The 19,495-nt window shown below is 40.6% G+C and overlaps 1 protein-coding gene across 2 annotated transcripts in view; it reads right to left on the bottom strand.

Moving 5' to 3' along the window:
- The window catches only part of mllt10 (MLLT10 histone lysine methyltransferase DOT1L cofactor), a 78,033-nt gene that overhangs the window by 27,846 nt on the left and 30,692 nt on the right, over positions 1 to 19,495 (bottom strand). The window contains exons 1-6 of one of the 2 annotated variants that reach the window (XM_083995726.1): positions 16,053 to 16,484; positions 13,388 to 13,467; positions 8,700 to 8,754; positions 6,034 to 6,143; positions 5,834 to 5,937; positions 5,286 to 5,379 (exon numbers count right to left, since the gene is read on the bottom strand). In XM_083995726.1, the coding sequence (XP_083851852.1) occupies positions 5,286 to 5,379; positions 5,834 to 5,937; positions 6,034 to 6,143; positions 8,700 to 8,754; positions 13,388 to 13,467; positions 16,053 to 16,215 (606 nt within the window). In that variant the 5' untranslated portion in view covers positions 16,216 to 16,484. Of the gene's footprint in view, positions 1 to 5,285; positions 5,380 to 5,833; positions 5,938 to 6,033; positions 6,144 to 8,699; positions 8,755 to 13,387; positions 13,468 to 16,052; positions 16,485 to 19,495 lie in introns of those variants that run through there. The other variant, XM_083995727.1, reaches the window with a different exon arrangement.

Below are 19,495 nucleotides of genomic sequence, written 5' to 3' on the forward strand. Positions count from 1 at the left end.
TGTGTGTGTGTGTGTGTGTGTGTGTGTGTGTGTGTGTGTGTGTGTGTGTTTCCTGCAGGCTTTTTCTAAGCGGCCGGTGTGGGGGATCTTTTAGCCCCTGCTGTAGTTTGACTGCAGGGTCTAACGTGAGGTGGGTATACATCTGAGCCCCCCAAAAACCACAAAACAAATGCATGTGCGGACACAGACCCACACACGCACGCGCACACACATCTGAGCTTACTGATCTCTGACCCTGAAATGTGGATGGAGAGAGTGAATGTGTGTGTCTGTAAGTGAGTGAGGCAGGCGGTATTAACAAAAGCCAGGGCAGCGGGACTGTAAAGTCTGTGGACAAAGGCATTGCATACACACACTCAATTTGGATTCCACTAACTCATTTCTGAAAAATCTATTGTCTTCTTTCATGCTCTTCAATCAAAAACAATTACTGGGAAAAAAACAGGGAGGAAAAGGGATCTCAGAGCATCAAAAGCTTTTTGGCAAAGGCAGCATTAACAAAATCTCTGCTGAGCTGTCTGCATAGACACAGGTTTAAAAATAAATGCAACATCTCATCAGAACGGTTCTATCTAATTTCCATGTTTGGTTCATTTTAATCTGATATCGGTCTATGTCGGATGTTATAATGATGTGTTGTTGATTTTACCCAAATCTGTAGAAAAAGAATCTGCATGAAACAGGCAGCCAATATGTGTGCAGTGTAGAATTTCATTGGTTGCAGCAGGGTCTTGTAATTTTTGCTCAATGTCTCGATAGTTGCAAGAATTACATGTGACATTTCCACTGTTTATGTTGGTACAAGCACTGCAGAATTAAAGAATCCCTTTCCCTAAACCTGTTCTCCCAATGCACACAGCAGCATTTTATAGAGTAAATATCAACAGATAGAGAGCAAATTAGATCACTGCTCATAACTGTAAGCAAACTTACCATCACTAAATACAGTCATTTATTATTGCCTGATAATGTTTCTCTTGTCGTGCATTGAATATAATGTTATTTTTGATGTTTACACACAGTGTCTCATACACACACAAGCTCTTTAAGTGCCTGCTCATGTTAGTTTTACCTTTTGAGCATACTTTGATTGCTGTAACGCATTTTTGCATCAATCCTGTTTACCGTGTGTGTTTGATAAAGCTCACATCAGCTTCGTCTTTGATATTTCCATCCCATAAACTCTTCTTCACACTCCAATGAGGGAGTGAGAATGGATAACATTTTCAAACCAGGCACATTGATAAAGAGTTTGGTGGAGAAAATCAATGACAGTGAATAGAAGACTCGCTAGAACGGCTCAGCTATAAAGGGGCAGTCATGTGTTTGCTTTAGTACATTTAGTACATGATATAAAGCCAATTAGCATTAAATCAAGTTAAATGGTATCTCTATATAGATCAGTTCAATTTAATTCCACTGCGAGCAAAAACAAAAAGTGAAACACATGACTTGACACCTCCTGTAAATTCTGATTTTACGCAGCCTGTGATTACATGTTCCTCTAACAGGCACGACTGATTAAGTCACACTAATGCACCATTCATTAGAGGCTGCGATCAGCGGCGAGTAAAGGTGGGCTGCTGCAGTCATACAAGCATCACACAGACAAATCAAATGCAACTGATGGGTTTATAAAATACGATTTCACCAGTCACTTGGGCACCAGACTCGAGGTCTATGAATTTAGAGGCCCTGTTTGGTAAAAGTGAAAGACATGCTAATGTGTTTTGAGATGGGACAACTCCAATGAAGACATCTGGAACATAAGACATTTCCTCAGAAAAACACTGATAAAAATTTAATCGATACCAAATGCATTCCTTTCAATGGTAACCATCCATTCAGCCTTGTTTTCTGAAATCAGTTCACTCAAAAGTGACGCTCAAGGTCCAAGCTCAACCTTTTCTGGGCTTTATTTAATTGTCAGGAGGAAAGAGAGTAACCCACACCACAGGTTAACTTTTTGGAGGTGCCGGCCATGGAGCAGGCAACTTGGAAAAAAGGGGAAAAGACTCCTAACACACCTTTATCTAATTGTCAACTAGTAAAATCTGCAGAACAAACCCTAAAAACATGAGTTCATAAGAGCTAATAAAAATTACATATTAATTTCCTATTTGCTCTGTTTGTGAAAACAAAAGTATGCCTTATATGCCATTATATTTGCATACTGGCACCTAAATGCTAATTGTAAAGCCATCAGAAGAACTACAGACAAGTATTACTGATTAACTACTGCACATCTGCCTGTCCCTCCACAGTGTCAGCGTGTAACAGAGAGGACCTTTGTTTCTGGAGGAGTCACATTCGTAGGTGGGAGGCATAGAGAGGGTGAGATCTGAGGGCTGTCTTACCTTCTTATCCTTGTCTGGGGGTCTATCCATACACTGAGAGGAAGAGTCACTTAAGCTTTGAGACCTACTACCACGGCCCCTGCTCCTTCGCTAAAAGGTAAAGAGGAACTCCAAGTTACTGGATTAAGTCCATAGAAATGAGGCTAAAATTAGACCAAAATAAATAAAAAAATAAAAAAATAACTCTAAGATATCAAAAGAAGCAAAAAAGAAAAAAAGAAACTTGAAACTGAAAAAGGCTGACTGAACTTAAGAATAACTCAAAATTCAAAAACAGTCAAAAAACATTATCATGAGCATTGATTACAAAAGTGGTGGTTATGAGTAAATTGGTCACTACAGAGGAAAAAGTGCATAGTGGCAGAAGGTATATTGAAACATAAATTTATAATATATTATACCTCCACTATTAAAAAAAAATCCATTCCTTTTTTCTTTTAACTATCATCGACCAAGTGTAACCATTAGGTAAAGTAATTCCAGTGTAAAACAACCATCAATACTACAATTAAGAAAAAACTATCAGGATTGAGGACAACAGTATAAACACACCCAACTGTGAGTTGTGTTTTATTGTCATCTCCTCTGTGGGACACTTTTAGGGGGTCTTGCCCATGGATCTCAGCACAAGCCAGAATGCCCTTGCCTATATTATATATTGTCATAGCAGCAACAACAAAAACACATCCTCAAATAACAGCTATATTATCCCCTTGGATCATAGATCAAGTAAATGTCTTTATACAGCCTGTATTCAAATTGTGACCAGGAATTGTAAAACTCAAAAGCCAATCTGAAGCATCATGGGAGAAATCCTCCTCAGTCCACTGTCTCAATAACATACCTCTTGGCTTTGCAAAGGCTAGATATGAATTTCAACTCTAACACATGCTGTACTTGAACATAGAATAAATAAATCATAATGTATGGCTCCAACACAACACAACACTGAAAGCTTTCCCCCTTGAACAACACCATACTGCTAAACTAGGACAACCCTAAAAGACAATCAGTTGTTTCACAAGAACAGCTAGTGACACAAAGTTATGCAACAAGGTTTGCCATTCACAGTTACAAAAAGATGGGTGAGACAGGATGTAGCTGTGTGCTGCAAACACCCACTCCAGATGACTGTTAAGACGATACATAATTTGGGCACATTTTACAGCGCTTTGAAACATGACATTACATAGTCTTGATGAAACCGTCAGTGAAATGGAAATTTCACTGTAGTCCAGACTCAACGAGGATAATCCAAGTTTGAAATTAGATTTCGCTACTGACCGAGTCCAGTCAAATACCATATGTTGCTAACATGGCGTAAACATCCATCAAGTGGTATCTTATGAAACGCACTCTGCTAACAACATTGCATTCTTCATCATTGATTCCCCCTGGTACATTCCTGTCATCCATACAATCCCGGCTTAATGACATTATGCCCCAGCATCCAAAGCCATTCATACACGATCAATATAACAGCATGAGTCTTTCCATCAGTGTTTGTTAACATTGCAAAATGTCCTCTATGTGTACGTGTGTGTGCGTGTGTGTATGTTTGAGCCGACACCATCCTGTCTTTCCATGCAACAATCGTCGAGGAATCAAATTCTTTCTTCAGTCAAGTTCCTGTTTTACATATTTTCTTCCTTCGAGCTAAATAGTGCACATACGTAAGTTGGAACTGGTTATTAAATATTGAAAAGGTGGAACAAAAAAGTTTCTTCAGTTAATGTGTATATTGAGAATACACAACCAGGTGTTACAATTGTGTTGATAAATCTTTTTAATGAAAGTGCTTTCTAACTCAATTCAGCAAAGTGATTTAAACAGATATTAAACCACTAATCTCTCGTTTATGAGTGAATGACAAGAGAAAGTAGAATAACAGTCAAAATGACTGTTCTTGTGTCTTCTTATGTTGAGCTTATGCTCATTGAAATTTGCATAGTTAAGCTGTCTGGATACAAGAGTAGAAAAAGCTTCTTTAACAGCGCCAAACTGACACTGTTTATTGAAACCATGAATCTAATTTAAGCAAAACTACCACAGTCAGTTGGAAATTAAAGAACTAAATCATGTGCACAACATAATCGTCCAAACAGTCACCCTGTAGCACAAAACAGACTCAAAATGGACCACATCCAGCACCTGACATCCCAATCTCCTGCAGCCAATCAGGGCTTAGGACAAAAACATGGGCCACTGTCAGAGAACGAGAAACGGTGGGAGATGGAGAGGGATAGGCGGAGGGTAAAGGACAGGTTGAAGAGAGAGCAAAGAGCAAAGGGATGGATGGCATGGTGCAAAGTGACAAAGGAAGCAGATGGAGGAGAAAGATAGAGGGAAGAGGAGAGGAGAGCGGCTGTGGCCGAGGAGAGCCAGGAAGCCGACTGAAGGAGGGAGAGCAGAGCCGAGCAGGAAGGAGAAACGGACGAGGGTGGAAAGACTGAGTAGAGAGTAAGATAGAGATGGAGAGGAAAGAAGAAGCTTGTACTAGGGGGAAGGAAAGAAAAGAGCGATGGCGGGGCATCTCTCAGTGGCAGAAGAGAAGTGCCAAGCTAGTCGACAGATAAAAGCTATATGTGTGATCTACAGACGCCAGTCAGAGCGGTCTCATAGATGAACTAGTTCAACAGAGATCAATGCCCCGTTCTAATACGTTAGCAAGACCCTGTGTGTTTATTCTGTACTACCATAAATCTACAAAACACAATCTTGATTCTCAGTTCACTAGCACAGAGATAAATAACCTTAAATTCAATAACAAATCAAAAACACAAAAAATAGATATGACTGTCCTCAAATGTGGAGAAACAGATTGAGGCTAAAATTAAGTTTCATTTGTTTAGAATGACTCACTGTCTAGTGATGTGTGAAGTTGTGGTTTAGATTATCAAAAGATGTGTATAATATGAGAAAACTTACCAATTTGCTGTGGTGGTATTTGCAGTATCCGCAGTACTTGACGTTGTCTGCATCGGATCCTTGTTCCTCACATAACAATCCCGCAAACTGGGCACTGTGGCAGAGAGTAATGTGAAGGAAATGAAAGCGATGTGACAAATATTTTTGCGTAACTTTTTTCCACAATGTGTTATCATAACACTAACAGCTCTGGACATGAATTTGAGGCAGTAGCCCGTAGCACAAAAATCTCAGCGAATCCAAAACTAAACCAGGCTGAACTCTTTAGACTAAAACAATCACAGAAAACGAATGTGACTGGGCTCATGTTAGGAGCATTATCATGTGAAAAAACAAGTTTAAAAACCAACACAAATTCTATTTTACGCTTAAAGCAGTTAGACTCCTTGAATACATAGGAATATCAAAATGCACGACATCTGAAAGGTTTTGCTATTTGCTTTGCGCCATATCAAATCTCCAAGTCTTTAAAAGAGTCTGAGGGAAGAACAGCAGAAACAATCTCCTCCTTTGTCCAGTGAGGTTAATGAGATATGAACGGGGCTCACCATGTGACATGGAAGGCCTGCCTGCAGCCATGTTTGTTGCAGGTCATACAGGCTCCAGTGGCTGCTTTACTCTCTCTGCCCTGGTCCTCACAGATATAACAAGTCTACACACACACACACACACACACACACAAACACACAGTTAAAAGAGACTCACTTCTTTATGATTAAAATATACGTGTTTGAATGAAATCTGTTACCTTGTTGTAGCGCTCATGTGGCACCGACTGGAGCACTATTGGCTCCATAGTCGAAACGTTAGCAAACTCCACTTCAGGTATGTAAAGAGCACAGACAACATGGGCCCAGCCTGCGGAGACACAGAAGAACAATCAGCCTCTGTAAAGAGGTTACAACCCTAAGACACTTCACAGGACTAATAAAACATATTGTAAAATCATAAATCTTTCACATTTGATTTGTCATTTGCGAGTCGCACCAGTGAGCTACAGTAAAACTGGGTTATGGAAATATGGGCCACATAACCTGAAGGACATGTCGTTGCTCCCCATAGATTCATTACAGAATTATCGGCTTGAAAAAATACTGCATTTTTCTGCACATTCTTGCCGAGCTGTAACTCATAACACAGTCCCTTAAAAAAATGTGAAGCCTCTTTGTTAAATGCTTAACTGAATTTGCAAAGCTCCGGTGTCTGATCCAGTTTATCTGAATTGGTGGTTACGCAGCATTTTGAATACAGGTGTGCAACAAACAACCAAACCAAGACACAGGTGATCACGACACCTCTTCTCACCCATTACGTTGCACCACATGATACATAGTCTCTTCAGATTCTTTCTGCACATTGTTATTCATGAAAAATACAGTCGAGTTCGGTTTTGAGAAAGGCTCATATTCAGAGATTTTCTAGTGAGCTGCATAGAGCCTTTTCCCTCCAGGAAAAGATAGGATGTCTTAAGGCGCAGTGAAAGATATCAACTTGAAAACTATCCTTCCAGTGTGTCAAATTATCAGACTTCGACTTAATATTAACATCCCAAAAGTTGCTGTGTGTGGCTATTGGCTAAAATGAACGTGAGTATAGGGCAGTTATTCTTCAGAAGAGATGAAGTGAATAAAACAAAACCTACACTCTGGTTGATATGCAGTCTCATGCTGAAAAGACTGAGTAACGCCTACATACCGACACTAAACCATAAATATCCCAGCTGGATTCATCAAGTTATAAATTCACATATCGTACAGAAATTAACTAAATCCAACTTTCAAGTCTCAAATGGTTTAATTTGTGAACCGGTAGTTAATCTATCTAAGTAGCCGTTTACTGAGCCCTGACACACACAGCTGCCTGTCAGTGAAGACAAACTGGGGGCGGTGGAATGACAGCAGGGCACGGCGGAGTGGCAGCAGAATTGACGACGAGCCGAGGAGGAGCTGGAGGAGGTGAACGGGAGGTCAAATGGAGGTGGGAGTCTCCTGCCATGCTGGAGGTGTCTGTTTTTCCCCATAGCAGGCACAAAAACAGGCTTAAACTTACAGTTGAACCCCTGACCTGCCTTTGACCTGGTGAGCGGGACAGGGGGGGAGCAGGGCAGAGGGCGGGACGGAGAGGAGGGAATGGGTGTGAAATGGGGGCATGTTGTTGTTTTGAAGTCCCTCCAAGAATCTGGAAGAGGCCTATAAAACAGGACTATAAAAGTGGCACAGTCTTCCTCCTCAAAGTAAGCATTCACACTTTTACTACCCAAAAACCCAACAAAACATCCCTTTACGAACATCCCTTTTCTCAGAGAAGTTATCGAAGACCAATGTGTCAGGACGCTGAGCTTAAATTTAGCCGATAACTAACTTGAAGAGTATTAAGGTTTCAAATAAACTAAGGGAGTCAAAGATCTGTCAGCAGTTGATAAAAGCTGAGTGAGTTTCTTTTGTGAGCCAAGTTAAAACATTAAAGCCAATAGCAAGTAAAAAAGAAAAAAATCTAATTTATGTTCACTGTAATGAACTTTACACACTGACACTAAATCAGGAGGCACCATGTTGAGCTCAAATTTAAAAAGCGAATAATTTTGACTTGCTCAGATATCAGGTTTAAACTTCTAGTATAAGGAGAGCACCAAAATATGAGCATCCACAACTTAAGACGGCAAAAAAAGTGGCCATGACGAGCAGCTGTTAACTTTATGTCTTCTCCTTTTTCTTCTTCTTCTTTTCCCTCTCTTCTGTCGGCTACATGTGAAGGTAGTGGATCAAACACCCATTTCAGACTAATCCCTTTGCTCTGCTTTATCACTCTCCCACCTGAAATAACAGCAACTAGCACACAGATCAACAAGTGGAAAGGAACTGACAAGAGCAGAGAAATGGACGGTATGGGGAAAAGGAGATGGTGAGGGAAACATGGGAGGAAAAAGAGAGGGAGAGCGGGGTCATGGGAAGGGTAAAATAAAAGAGAAAGTAGTAAAACGGTGTGTGTTAGTGTTGTCCTGATGCCTCCCTGCAGGCCTGGACACAATCCCACAGCTGTGCCTCTCTCTCTCTCTCAAACACACACACTCACATACACACAGAATATTTACAGTCTCCACCAAGCTGACCCTCCGATGAACCCGGAGAGGAGACTCCTCACAGGCCATGCACTATACCCATCCTGGCCCGCCCCCTCATAAACATACACACACACTCACACACTCTCATAAAACATGGACTGGCAAGAACGGTACAGAGAGGCAGCACACACAACAAACAGCAACATAACTCTCCCAGCAAGCTCACACCCCTTAAACTTGCCGGTGACATGCAATTAATGAAAAAATACACAAGAGGCTAACCACAGATGTGGGTGTGGGAGTGTGTGTGTGAGAGTGTGTGTGTGTGTGTGTGTAGCCGGGAGGGATCCTACCTCCGTTGTCTGTCCTCTTGAGGGCTCCGTCTTTGTGTGGACACAGCTCACATCTCTGTGGGTAGAGGAGCAACATCAGGTCAGAGACAACAGGTCAACTTCATAAAGTCAGAGTGAGGCAAACACTCAAGCATGACAAATATGTGCGAGTGTGGGAGATAAGCCGGAGAAGAGTCGCACACCGACTCGGGGCACAAGGCAAGAAACTCTGCGGGAAAACACCCTCGCTATCTGACTGCCACCTGAGGCGGGTTTTTTTCTTCACATACAGCCGAGTGTATATCAGCCAGGAGAAGTCCACAGGCAATTATTGCTCTGCCTGATAATTCGGCTCTTCCTCAGCTCACAAATTGCTCGTCCTCACCTCAAGGTCTGAATCACACGAGACAAAGAATGCGGCTTGTGTGGCAGAACAGAAAGACTTTCATATTCCGCTTTCCTTTCTTCCTCTTTTTCTCTGGCCAACATAAAAACATATGTAAAAGGTGCCTCTACTCACACTTCCTGAGAGATGTTTGAAATGCCTTTCTTTCATCGATTATTACTACCAAACTCTTTGCAGTTCAGTGTTTTTCCGTATTCACTGTGCAGTCCGCTCAGTTTGGCCATGGTGACGAACTTTCATTTGCTTCTTAATCTAATAAAACCCTTGAAATCCTTCAAATCATATTCAAACTAAATCATTAAAGACAGATTCCACAGGTTGGACACCGGTAAAGTAACCGATGCTACATGGAAATTGCATGGCAACTGTTCATTAAAATCACACTTTACAAGAAACAGTCTTACCTAATTATATGCATATTCAATTTTCATTTAAGAAGTTCAATCATAAAATCACTAGTAGTTTTATGAGAGTTCTAGCTAATTCTGCACAATTCTTTGTGATGTGTATATTCTTTATTTCCTTTACAGAAATGGTTTGCTTTCGTAGAATAAAGCCTTGCCGCTTTTTCTACACTTCTGACATTCCTGTACAGATCTTTGCAAAGCATTTACAAATTCCTGAATTTATATGATCCAATTCAACACCCCAGAGAATAAATTCCACATTCTCTTGATTTGTGAAGTGAAAAGAAATAAACACGTCCTCTGCACCAAATGTTAAAGCAATACAACTTTTTATTTCACTCTTTTTTTTTTGGAGTGAGCTAAGAAAGTGTTAATATTATTGATTTAGAAAATTCTCCACAAGCTTCAGATTGGTTTCTTTAAGTATTTCGTGAGGAATTTTGCCATTGTCTGTTTTGGATCACTGTAATGTTGTGGAAGCCTCTTACATTTCACTTTCACCATTTTATTCACTACATGGCATTTACATGAGTGAATTATCTGCCTGATCAATATGCATTATTTCGCCTTTAACATACAATTCAATTTGTAGATTTGCAACCTCTACTTTGACTCTGATTCAGCCACTTCTCTCTGTCCATCGTCACCACATTGGTTATATTGGTTATAATATATCATCTGAAGAAAGAGATGGGCCGGCCTGGAGCAGCTTGTTCATTTGTAGGTAAGGCAGCAGATATCGCAATAATCACAATTTTTACGGTCTCTGAATATGATGACGGGCATGTCCGGTTGCGATGGAAACATTGTTCATTCTGAGTTGGTGTTTTTGTGTTACAGGTCGATGGTCATAATTACACTGATGGTCATGATGCAGGTTAGACTAGATGACTGGGGAACAAAATAAAATCATCTGCTATGACGCAATTTCTTTCATGTAACATCTTAGTCGCAACCAATGACGTCCGACTAGTGAGTCTTGAAGCTGCCTGAGTTTGTTTCTTGTACAGGTCATTGTTGCACAATTGTCAGAGCTTTGAATTGCCACTTCTGTTGCTATTATTTACATTTATTCAACTACCTTTCAATGAGGTCATCACATGGTGTCAACATATAAAATTTAAATAATTGATAAGACTTTCTAACCATGTTGTGTTAAGCCTATGTCGGCATGCTGACCCACTTTTAACATTTTCTCCCTCTCATTGCAGATTAATGCATTAAAGACAAGGTGTAAAAATGCACTGTGGGAATATCTCACTCCACCAGGCAGCCTGCAACACAGACAGCTATTTACTTAGTAAAATCTTCAGTTTATTCAAAAGAAATATTGCTGGGAGCTCACTGTACTTTATTACGTTTAAAGATAATATTGAAAGGTCTCGCTTTTGATTAAACATACGCTAAAAGACACTTCGGCTAAGTTTAATATTGGAGTTGATACCAATATCTTAATATTTACTCGTAAATGTGTATTAGCTCAAAATACTGAGTACAGGACTCAGTGGTTACTAACAATCAGTAAGGTAACAGCCAAGGGAAAAAACTGTCAAGCCCTCATCTGCACGCTGAATTTGACACTTGATATTTAATGGAATCCATTCTTCCCTCTATCTGTGTTATGTTCCCTGTGCCACTGGGTGACACGCAACCCTGATGCAAAATATTTCCACCCCTATGTTCACCAGTTGGCACAATGCTATCAATGTTGCAATGTTTTAACAGCAGCAGAATCCATTTTTTTTTTACTTCATCTGTTTCTTCACTTAATTCCAAAATGTTTCGAGCTTATCCAGGTGTTGCTGTGCAAACTTGAGATGTTGATTTTGGTGATGAGGTTAAAGGAAATGAAAGTCCTATTTGTGCATCAATGCGCCACTCCTGTGTCACCGAAACCTTCCTGCAGGTACGACTTCTCTTAATCGGCACTACCCCATGTAACTTCAATTTCTGAATAACATTTTATACAATAGAAACTTCAAACTGGAAGTGAATACATAAACATATGTTTTTTTAAATCTTGTCCTATTGGAGGCATCAATTAGGGCTATGTTTACATGGAAACAATCTAAACAGGAAAACGCAAAAAGTGGCGTTGCGTTCTCACTTTTTATTCCGCGTTTAGACAAGCGTTTTGGAGGGAAACCTGTGTGCATAGTGTTGCAAAAGTTTGTGTTGCATGCACATGCACGCCAGGCTGCCACACAACACTACAAAGTCTGCGCTCCCTGGTAGCGTGAAATATGCCTTCTCTCTGTTCAGTAATATTGTCTCTAAAGACTCGGTACAACTGCTGAAATGACTATTGCATGTTTATTAGAGCTGCTAGGGCAACTTGAAGGTCCGACGGATGGAAATAATCCGACATGTTTGTTGTCATTTTCCTGTACTGGTGCATCCCTGTGACGTAAACGCGCATGTGCAGATCGGAGCAGACTTCTGTGTCTTTACCCTTTAGACGGGAACGCGACGGTGGAGTGATTTTAAGATTTCCACTCTGGAGGGTGGTTTCACTTTTTTGCATTTTTAAACCCAAAAACGCTGTCGCCGTCTAAACGAAAAGCACATCCGTTAAAATATTTTGTTGTTTTCACCCACTAGTGTTGTCGTGTAAACAGGGCCTAGATCTTAGTGCAAGCACAAGGTCTGAGGAGTCAGAATCTATCAAGCTCTCATGGTATCATCTCCTGATAATTGATGACCTTTGACCTGCTCTGACCTACTTACAACTACTAAAAAGTTGAGTCAAATTAAGGCTTAACAAGTTTGTGAAGTTCTGTTTTACAAGTAGAAGGGAGCCCAAACAGTTGAACACACCCCAATTACTGTGATTGTTTTTTAACTTCATGAAATAAAAAGTAACTGTTAAAGAACATTTGCAGAGCGGCTATTTTAATATGTTTTCTACAGCGGTTCATTTATTTTCAGCAAAATATATAATTTGCCAAACATCGCCATTAAAACCGTCACTAAATGTTTCCCTGATAAAGTTCCACACTGTGAAAGCTCTTTAGCCCAATTCAGTCCTGAGAAATGATTCAGAGCTCTCTGAGGAATAGGCCAGCCCACTGGTCCTGCATTAAATGTAGGATACGCAGGCATCTCCATGCATGTGTTCCACTTCCTGCCTGTGCAATAATGTTCAAATGTGCTGCTGTGATGAAGACTGAACAGCTTGATGCAGTATGTCACATTCAACCAATGGTATTTGGCGATAAACTGCCCCCCACCTCAACAGCACTATGATAATCTTTCATAGAGCTTTTCAATCAGGATTAAATATCATTTTGTGAAATGTGATGGTAACCGGTACAGAATGCAGTCTGCAGGCTGAAAGGCAGGCATAGGGCAAATGAGAGCGGTAAAGGGCAAATGTCGCAGAAAATCCCCTGGGTTCAGGCGGATGCTCCACAAAAAAATGGCAGATCTGCACAGACCTACATAATTTCTCATGTCACTTCTGATGTCTTTGATATGGCAGCTTCTACCAAGATTTCTTGATACGCTATAACTGACAGCATACAAGACATCTCAACTGTTACACTTTGTATAATTTGTTCCAATCTCTCTGAAACACACCAACGATGCAAGACTGAACTTGAGGCTGCTTTCATTGTGTATTTAGAAATGACATTTATAAACAACGATTATAAAACATTTGAACGGTAATTTGGGTGTGTTCAACTGTTTGGGCATCTTTCCACTTGGAAATCATTAAAAACTTGATTAACTTGTTAGGTTTTCATTGACTTGCTAGAACTTGTTATAGTTGTCACTGTTCAAGACCATAAGGTCTGACATTTTTGCCAGATAGACCTGTTATTCTATAGGCTCACTCATAAATGATGTACTGTATGTATGGTTGGATGGATGCATGGATGGATGTTACGACTCACCACACGGGCTGCTCTCTCCTGAGATTCACACTTTCTGCAAAACCAAGGACCAGTAGGAACTTGCACAATCCCATAGCAGGCTGAGGAGAGATGAAGAGGAGCATTACAAAAAAGAAAAGGAGCCACACTGTTGAGGAAGTCATCACAACCACAACAAAAACACTACACAACCTTAAATCCTACCACAACAATAATGAAAACATGTCCATACATGCAAACGTAATCCTGTTAACATCTGCACAAATATCACACTAAACACATTGTCAACTGTTTTTCTGCATGCACCAGACGCCAGATTTGAGATTAAACTGGTTTGGGCAGTGTTTTGATGTGACAGACTGAAGTACAACTGCTGTTATCACTGTTGTTTTTATAACACTCTGCTGACAGCCACAAAATATTTTAAGCCCGCAGGACAATAGCAGAATCACTCGTAATGTGCTGCTAATGTCAACACACGCAGGCGTCAATGATATAATCATTTGCGAGCTTTTTATACCTCACGTAAAGAGGCTTCTTTCAAACAGAGCACAAACTTTATTTGACGTCTGCCACAGATCTCTGAGAAAACAGTCAAGAGGAAGAACAGGTGTATTTCAAAGAGGGCATGAAATTATTGCGTGAATGCAGCATTTACACGGCTAAACTCTGCGAGGACAGTTGATAATGATATATTTCTACGCTCTCCAGTATTGAATCAATTCCTATTATTTCAGCATTGCTTACGAGTTACAGCATGCACTGTAACTCCAAACACACCATTTTGCTTTCACCTTGAGTTATAACCTGATTTCACTGATGTTAACGCGACCCTGACTTTCAAGTTGCTGTTAGGCGGTACTACCCTACATACGACGGCACTACCCTAAATAGCCTACCTCTACACATTTTCAGATTATCTCTGATCTGACCAGAGCCCATAATCCAATGAAATTAACAGCCATAATCCAGATTTCTGAGGACAAAATACCCGAAGGTTACCGAGTTCAGGGGCATTCAAATCAATCCAATTCATTCATACAAATGCACAAATCGCTCAAATTTTGATCAAACTTCAATTTTGTAAGAAAATGGCAATAATGTAGACATAGCAAATCTTGACCCTTTGAATCTTTGCCACAGTTACATAGACTATATAATAAATGATGCATACATTCTCATGGGAAAATACTATACATAAAAAGGCCATGACTAGCGCTCAAACAATTATTTACTATGTTGCTGATGGACACTTTTGCCCCACCAGCGCATAACGTATAATGAAAATGGACAAAACTGAAGTGGTGACAGTGATGCAACAGTGACAGCTCAAAAAATATATGTTATATACAATCTTATTAGGGTTGGAAATTTAGGATACTTAGCAAACATGTGCATTGTTTCATGTATGCTCAGCAACATTATACTTGAACTTCTTGCACAGTGTAAAGAGAAACTTGGACAGAGTCTCAGCCTCATTGGAGCACTCCTGGTTAAATTTGTGGTTAACAACATTTTAAAAAAAAAGACATAACTTTATCCAGACCACAGTGACTGGATCTGTACGAAAGGATTAATGTTATGATAAGCATTTATCTGTGTTTTGTTATCCAACACATTCCAAACCGCATGGAGGCATTCAATGTTTAGGGTTGTGGTTTTAAAATATGCTTACTCTGAGGCAAATGTATACAATTTTCTACACTGTCATTAAACCTAAAAGGCTGAGCCTGAGCGAATATGATGCAATACAAATATGAGATATGAAATGATGAGTTTTGAGTGTCCAAAATCATCCAAAAACAATGCTTGCTAAGTAGATCTATTACTGCCCCCGGTTTGTTTCTGCAAACTAAAACCAGCAAAGAAAGACATGAAAATAGAGAGAAAAGAATCTATCCAACAATTTGGCTCGCAAACATTTCACTGGGTTTATTTAAAGATCAGTTTGACTGCCCAAACACTGTTTCTAAAAACAAAACAAAACACAGACATCCATCCATAGATATATACATCTGTTTGAGTTGAGAGTGTGCTGACATTTCAAAATAGTTTCCCTCTGCGTTTGCCAAATGGACACATGGCCCGCTGTTAAACTTGTAAACACTGGACGTCATCATGTGAGTCATCTTGGGTAAAGCACTGACTTGACAGCCCCTGCATCAGGGTTACTACAGTGGAGGATAACGCAGCCAATGGAGAGCATTGTTTTGCAACATGACCTGATCCCAAACACAAATGGCAGCGTAAAAAAAAAGAGAAGAAAGTTTCCCCCAGCTGAATCATCATTCAAAATCCTCGACTCGTGGGCTTACTACATACAGACACGAGTAGCTATCCCTCCATCTACTCCTCCATATCCCACAGAGCAGCCTCTGACAGGGGATGAATAAATGTCACGACTCGTAGCCAATAACAATTTTGTTCATTGTGCAGCTGCCAACTATCGGGCCGTAGTAGATAAGCTGACAAGCCAAAGCAGTGGACTTGCCCTGCCCGCATGAGTTGAGCCTGACCTCAGCCCTAGCTTTGGAGGCGGAGGAGGAGGAGGAGGAGGCACCACCACCACCACCACCACCACCACACGGAGAGCGGGTCCATAACCTTGCAACAAGACAACGCTAACTAGTGTGTGAGCTAACTGCTAGCAGCTACATGGAGGAGCTAACAGCAAGCACGGCGTTACCTTGGTGCACGGCGACGTTGCAGCCGTGTCCGTCGCAGTACACCAGCGGGTTTTCCGCCCAGCCTCTCTCGTCGGAGCACACACAGCAACCGCCGATCATCTCCTTCATGTTATTCGTCGAGAACCCGTCGTCCGCCGCCAGACAACGCTCGCCGGAGACCATCTACGAAGAAAGCGGACATGCGGAGGAATACGGCGTATAGATAGATAGATAAAGCGAAACCTTCACCGAACTCGCTCCCCTTCTTTCCGCTGCTACGCCGCTTTAGGTCCCGCTCGCTCGAAATGTCATGTTTTAAATGTGTTTAGGTCCCGTTTCGACACCGTATTTTTTCCACCAAAACATCCACTTCACACAGCGCGACGTTGAAGAGCAGAGAGGGGGGGTACTTCGTAAGCGTAGAGAACCGGAAATGCGTAATGACGCAGAGCGCGTGTGTGTGCGTGCCCTCTGACAGGACGTAAAAAGACGGAGCACAACGTTCCATGTTGGCTCCACATGGCCGAGACGGTTTGAAACTTTGTAGTAAAAGGGCCACTTCACTTTACTTGATTCAGTGTCAACAACAACGCCAGAAATTTGTAGATGGTCAAAGATAGATGCTTCATGCAAGTTCAGCTGCTGTTAAAAGCAGGATGTTTAGAGAACAGATGTGAGTGTGTGAAGAACTATAGCCTATGTTTGCAATTTGTTTACAGCAGGGACAGTGATTATTCAACTCAGTGGTGTGTGTTTTGTAGCAATGTGGAGCAGCAGCAGCAGAGCTACATTGGAAACAAATGTGAATATTTACAGTTTCCTATTTTAGGGATTTGTTTGCTTACTTGTATATAGGGCAATAGCTGAATTTAGAGATTAAGTTATTAATCCATTAATTGACCAATCAAAAGCTAATTTTGAGTAAACTGGCTAGTTTTTCAAAAATGTGGAGATCTAGCCTACTAGAGACAGACTATATAATTTGAAGCAGAATAGTTTTGTCTTTTTGACTGGACAAAACAAAATGTGAAATAGCCTATATTAACTTGGGAAGGCTACTGGGAAATGTAGCCTATTATTATTTGAACACTTGCTGTAGACTGTATTAGTCTGTAGGCTATACATAACAAGAAAGTAAATGACTGAATACCCAAAAATGACAATAATCTTAAACTGCAGCACTAGTTAAACCATGTGTTCAAATTTACACACATTTCTTTTTGTTTCATATAGTTCAAACAGATTATACACACAAATGTAGGCCTATACGTTGTTACTGTCATTTATGGACAGTTACTACATTTTAAAGTTAGGCTACCTCCCCCTCTAAAGAAGCAATTAGCTACAGACTGCATATTTGTAACAGTGCTAGTGGCCAAACAATTTTCAAGCTGTAATGCAGAATGGTTTTTCAGATGTCATATAGGTTACTTTTACACTTCCACTCATGCATCCTTAAAACATCAGGTGAGTAGATATTTTTATAGGTTAGTGCATTTCAATACATTCATTCATCACAATGACAAAAGATTAAAATCATTTGTGTTTTATTGCTCATCACAGCAGGCTGCATTGTTGTAGCTATTTAAATTTCAGATGCAGCTTGAAAATATATTATTTGTGGTTTTTAAATTTTGAATTGTAATTTACAGCTGGGGCTGCTAAAACCTGTAAAACCAAATTTCTAACATTTCACTTCAGTACTTTAAAATGACAGAACAACATGCATGTGGCTTCTGAGCGTGCAGCTAGTGGCTAGATATTCTCTGTAAGAATTAATATCTTTATCTCTAAAAAAAAAAATATTAAAAGGGCTTTGGGAAGCCTATATCAGGGTGAATATCAGACCTGTCAATATACACTTTTGTTTTGACAGCATCCCCATGCTGTTGCCAAGGATGCTCCAGAACACACACACACACACGCTATTCCAAGCACTCAGCTGCTGCTTGCATCACCGATTCCTCTGAGCGAGCTCCCGCTCTCGGTTTCCAGAGAAACGTAATGACTTGCCAATAATGCGCAAGAGCACACGAGCGTCCTCCGTGTAATATGGTGAGCGAGAGGTCCCTGGGAGTGCCTGCCCATTGTTTGCTTTAATTTCAAATTGCTCAAATGCTCCAGTCGACACTGGGCACTGCACTAAAAGGGGACGTGGGGGGGATGGGGAGCTGGGGAAAAGGAAAAACCTATTAGAGCTGGAGAGAACAAAGGGAGGCGAAGGAGGGGACAGCGGTTGTGGAGGGGCCCATATAGCTACTGAAACACTGAAAATGGCAAATTATTTTTACAACTTGCACTTGATTAAGTCAAGGTCTGTACGAATAATGTATAATGTTCCTCAGGTTGTCAGAGAAGAGCTTTCTCTGAGATAGGCTGGAAAATTGCAGCAACACCGTCTACTCCCATTGACTACTGGTGGCCTCCTGCACCTAGGTGTAATTTAAGGTATATTCTGTGATTATAACCAGGTTGTCCAGTCTTGCAATTAGAGCTTGGTTGCCTATATATACACTGTACGTCTATGAAGTTGGTGTTTGGATCAGAGTCTCTAAAGCTGGTGCAGCCATGTTTCTCCCATAGTGTTGGAGAGAAATCTTTTGCCACATTAAAGATCTGTATTGACAGAGAAATAACCTGCTGGATAAACATACACTATTTTTTGCAAGATGCAAATGGCATGCTGGGTGTTTGTCTGGAGCTACTGATTCTGTCAGGGTTTTCAAATATTTTGCCTGTGTTCTGCACAGTAGGTTGCCTATGACTGCTATCAGCTTTGGTGATGTACAGTGGTGAATCTGGTCTTGGGCAAAGGAGCAGAAATAAACAAAAGATTGAAGCAACATCCTTGAAATACATATTTCATCGTGGTCGATTCCCATTTCATTAATTTTAACAATGTGTAAGAATTTTGCTGTATAAAATACAAGCTCTAATTTGCCTAGAACTACAATGCCTTTTTCAGTGAAGTGCTCTCATGTTCATGTCTTCCTTGCTCTACATTTTAAAGGTGCAGCTTTAAAAAGTCAGAGGACCCTCACGACTGAGTTCTGGGCGTGTTTGTGTAGACTGGGGAAGTTTTGTAGTCTCATGTGCAGGATGAGGAACGTGTAAAACACAGAGACTAAAAGACAACACAACCCACACAGACTCAAACTCGTATGTGGGATGCATCTTGACCTTATTTTAAAGACACTGCACACACAAGGACTTGCGCCTGTGGTCATATGTTTTTGGTTGGTGTTGTTCCACAGATTGAGTTACCAACTCCATCTCTACTTGAGTGTATTTGTTTTGTTGACATTTATAAATTAACAAAAAAACCAGGGGCAAAGAATGCATAATACACCCATCGCTCTAGTAAAATTTGTATTTTTTTCCCCTTATACATCCCAAATATGTGTAAGTGTAGGTGTGTTGTGTGAGTGTGAATGCATGTGTGTGTGTGTTGCAGGAGGAACTA

This window comes from Trachurus trachurus (assembly GCF_905171665.1).
Source record: "Trachurus trachurus genome assembly, chromosome: 20".
Classification (NCBI taxonomy): domain Eukaryota; kingdom Metazoa; phylum Chordata; class Actinopteri; order Carangiformes; family Carangidae; genus Trachurus; species Trachurus trachurus.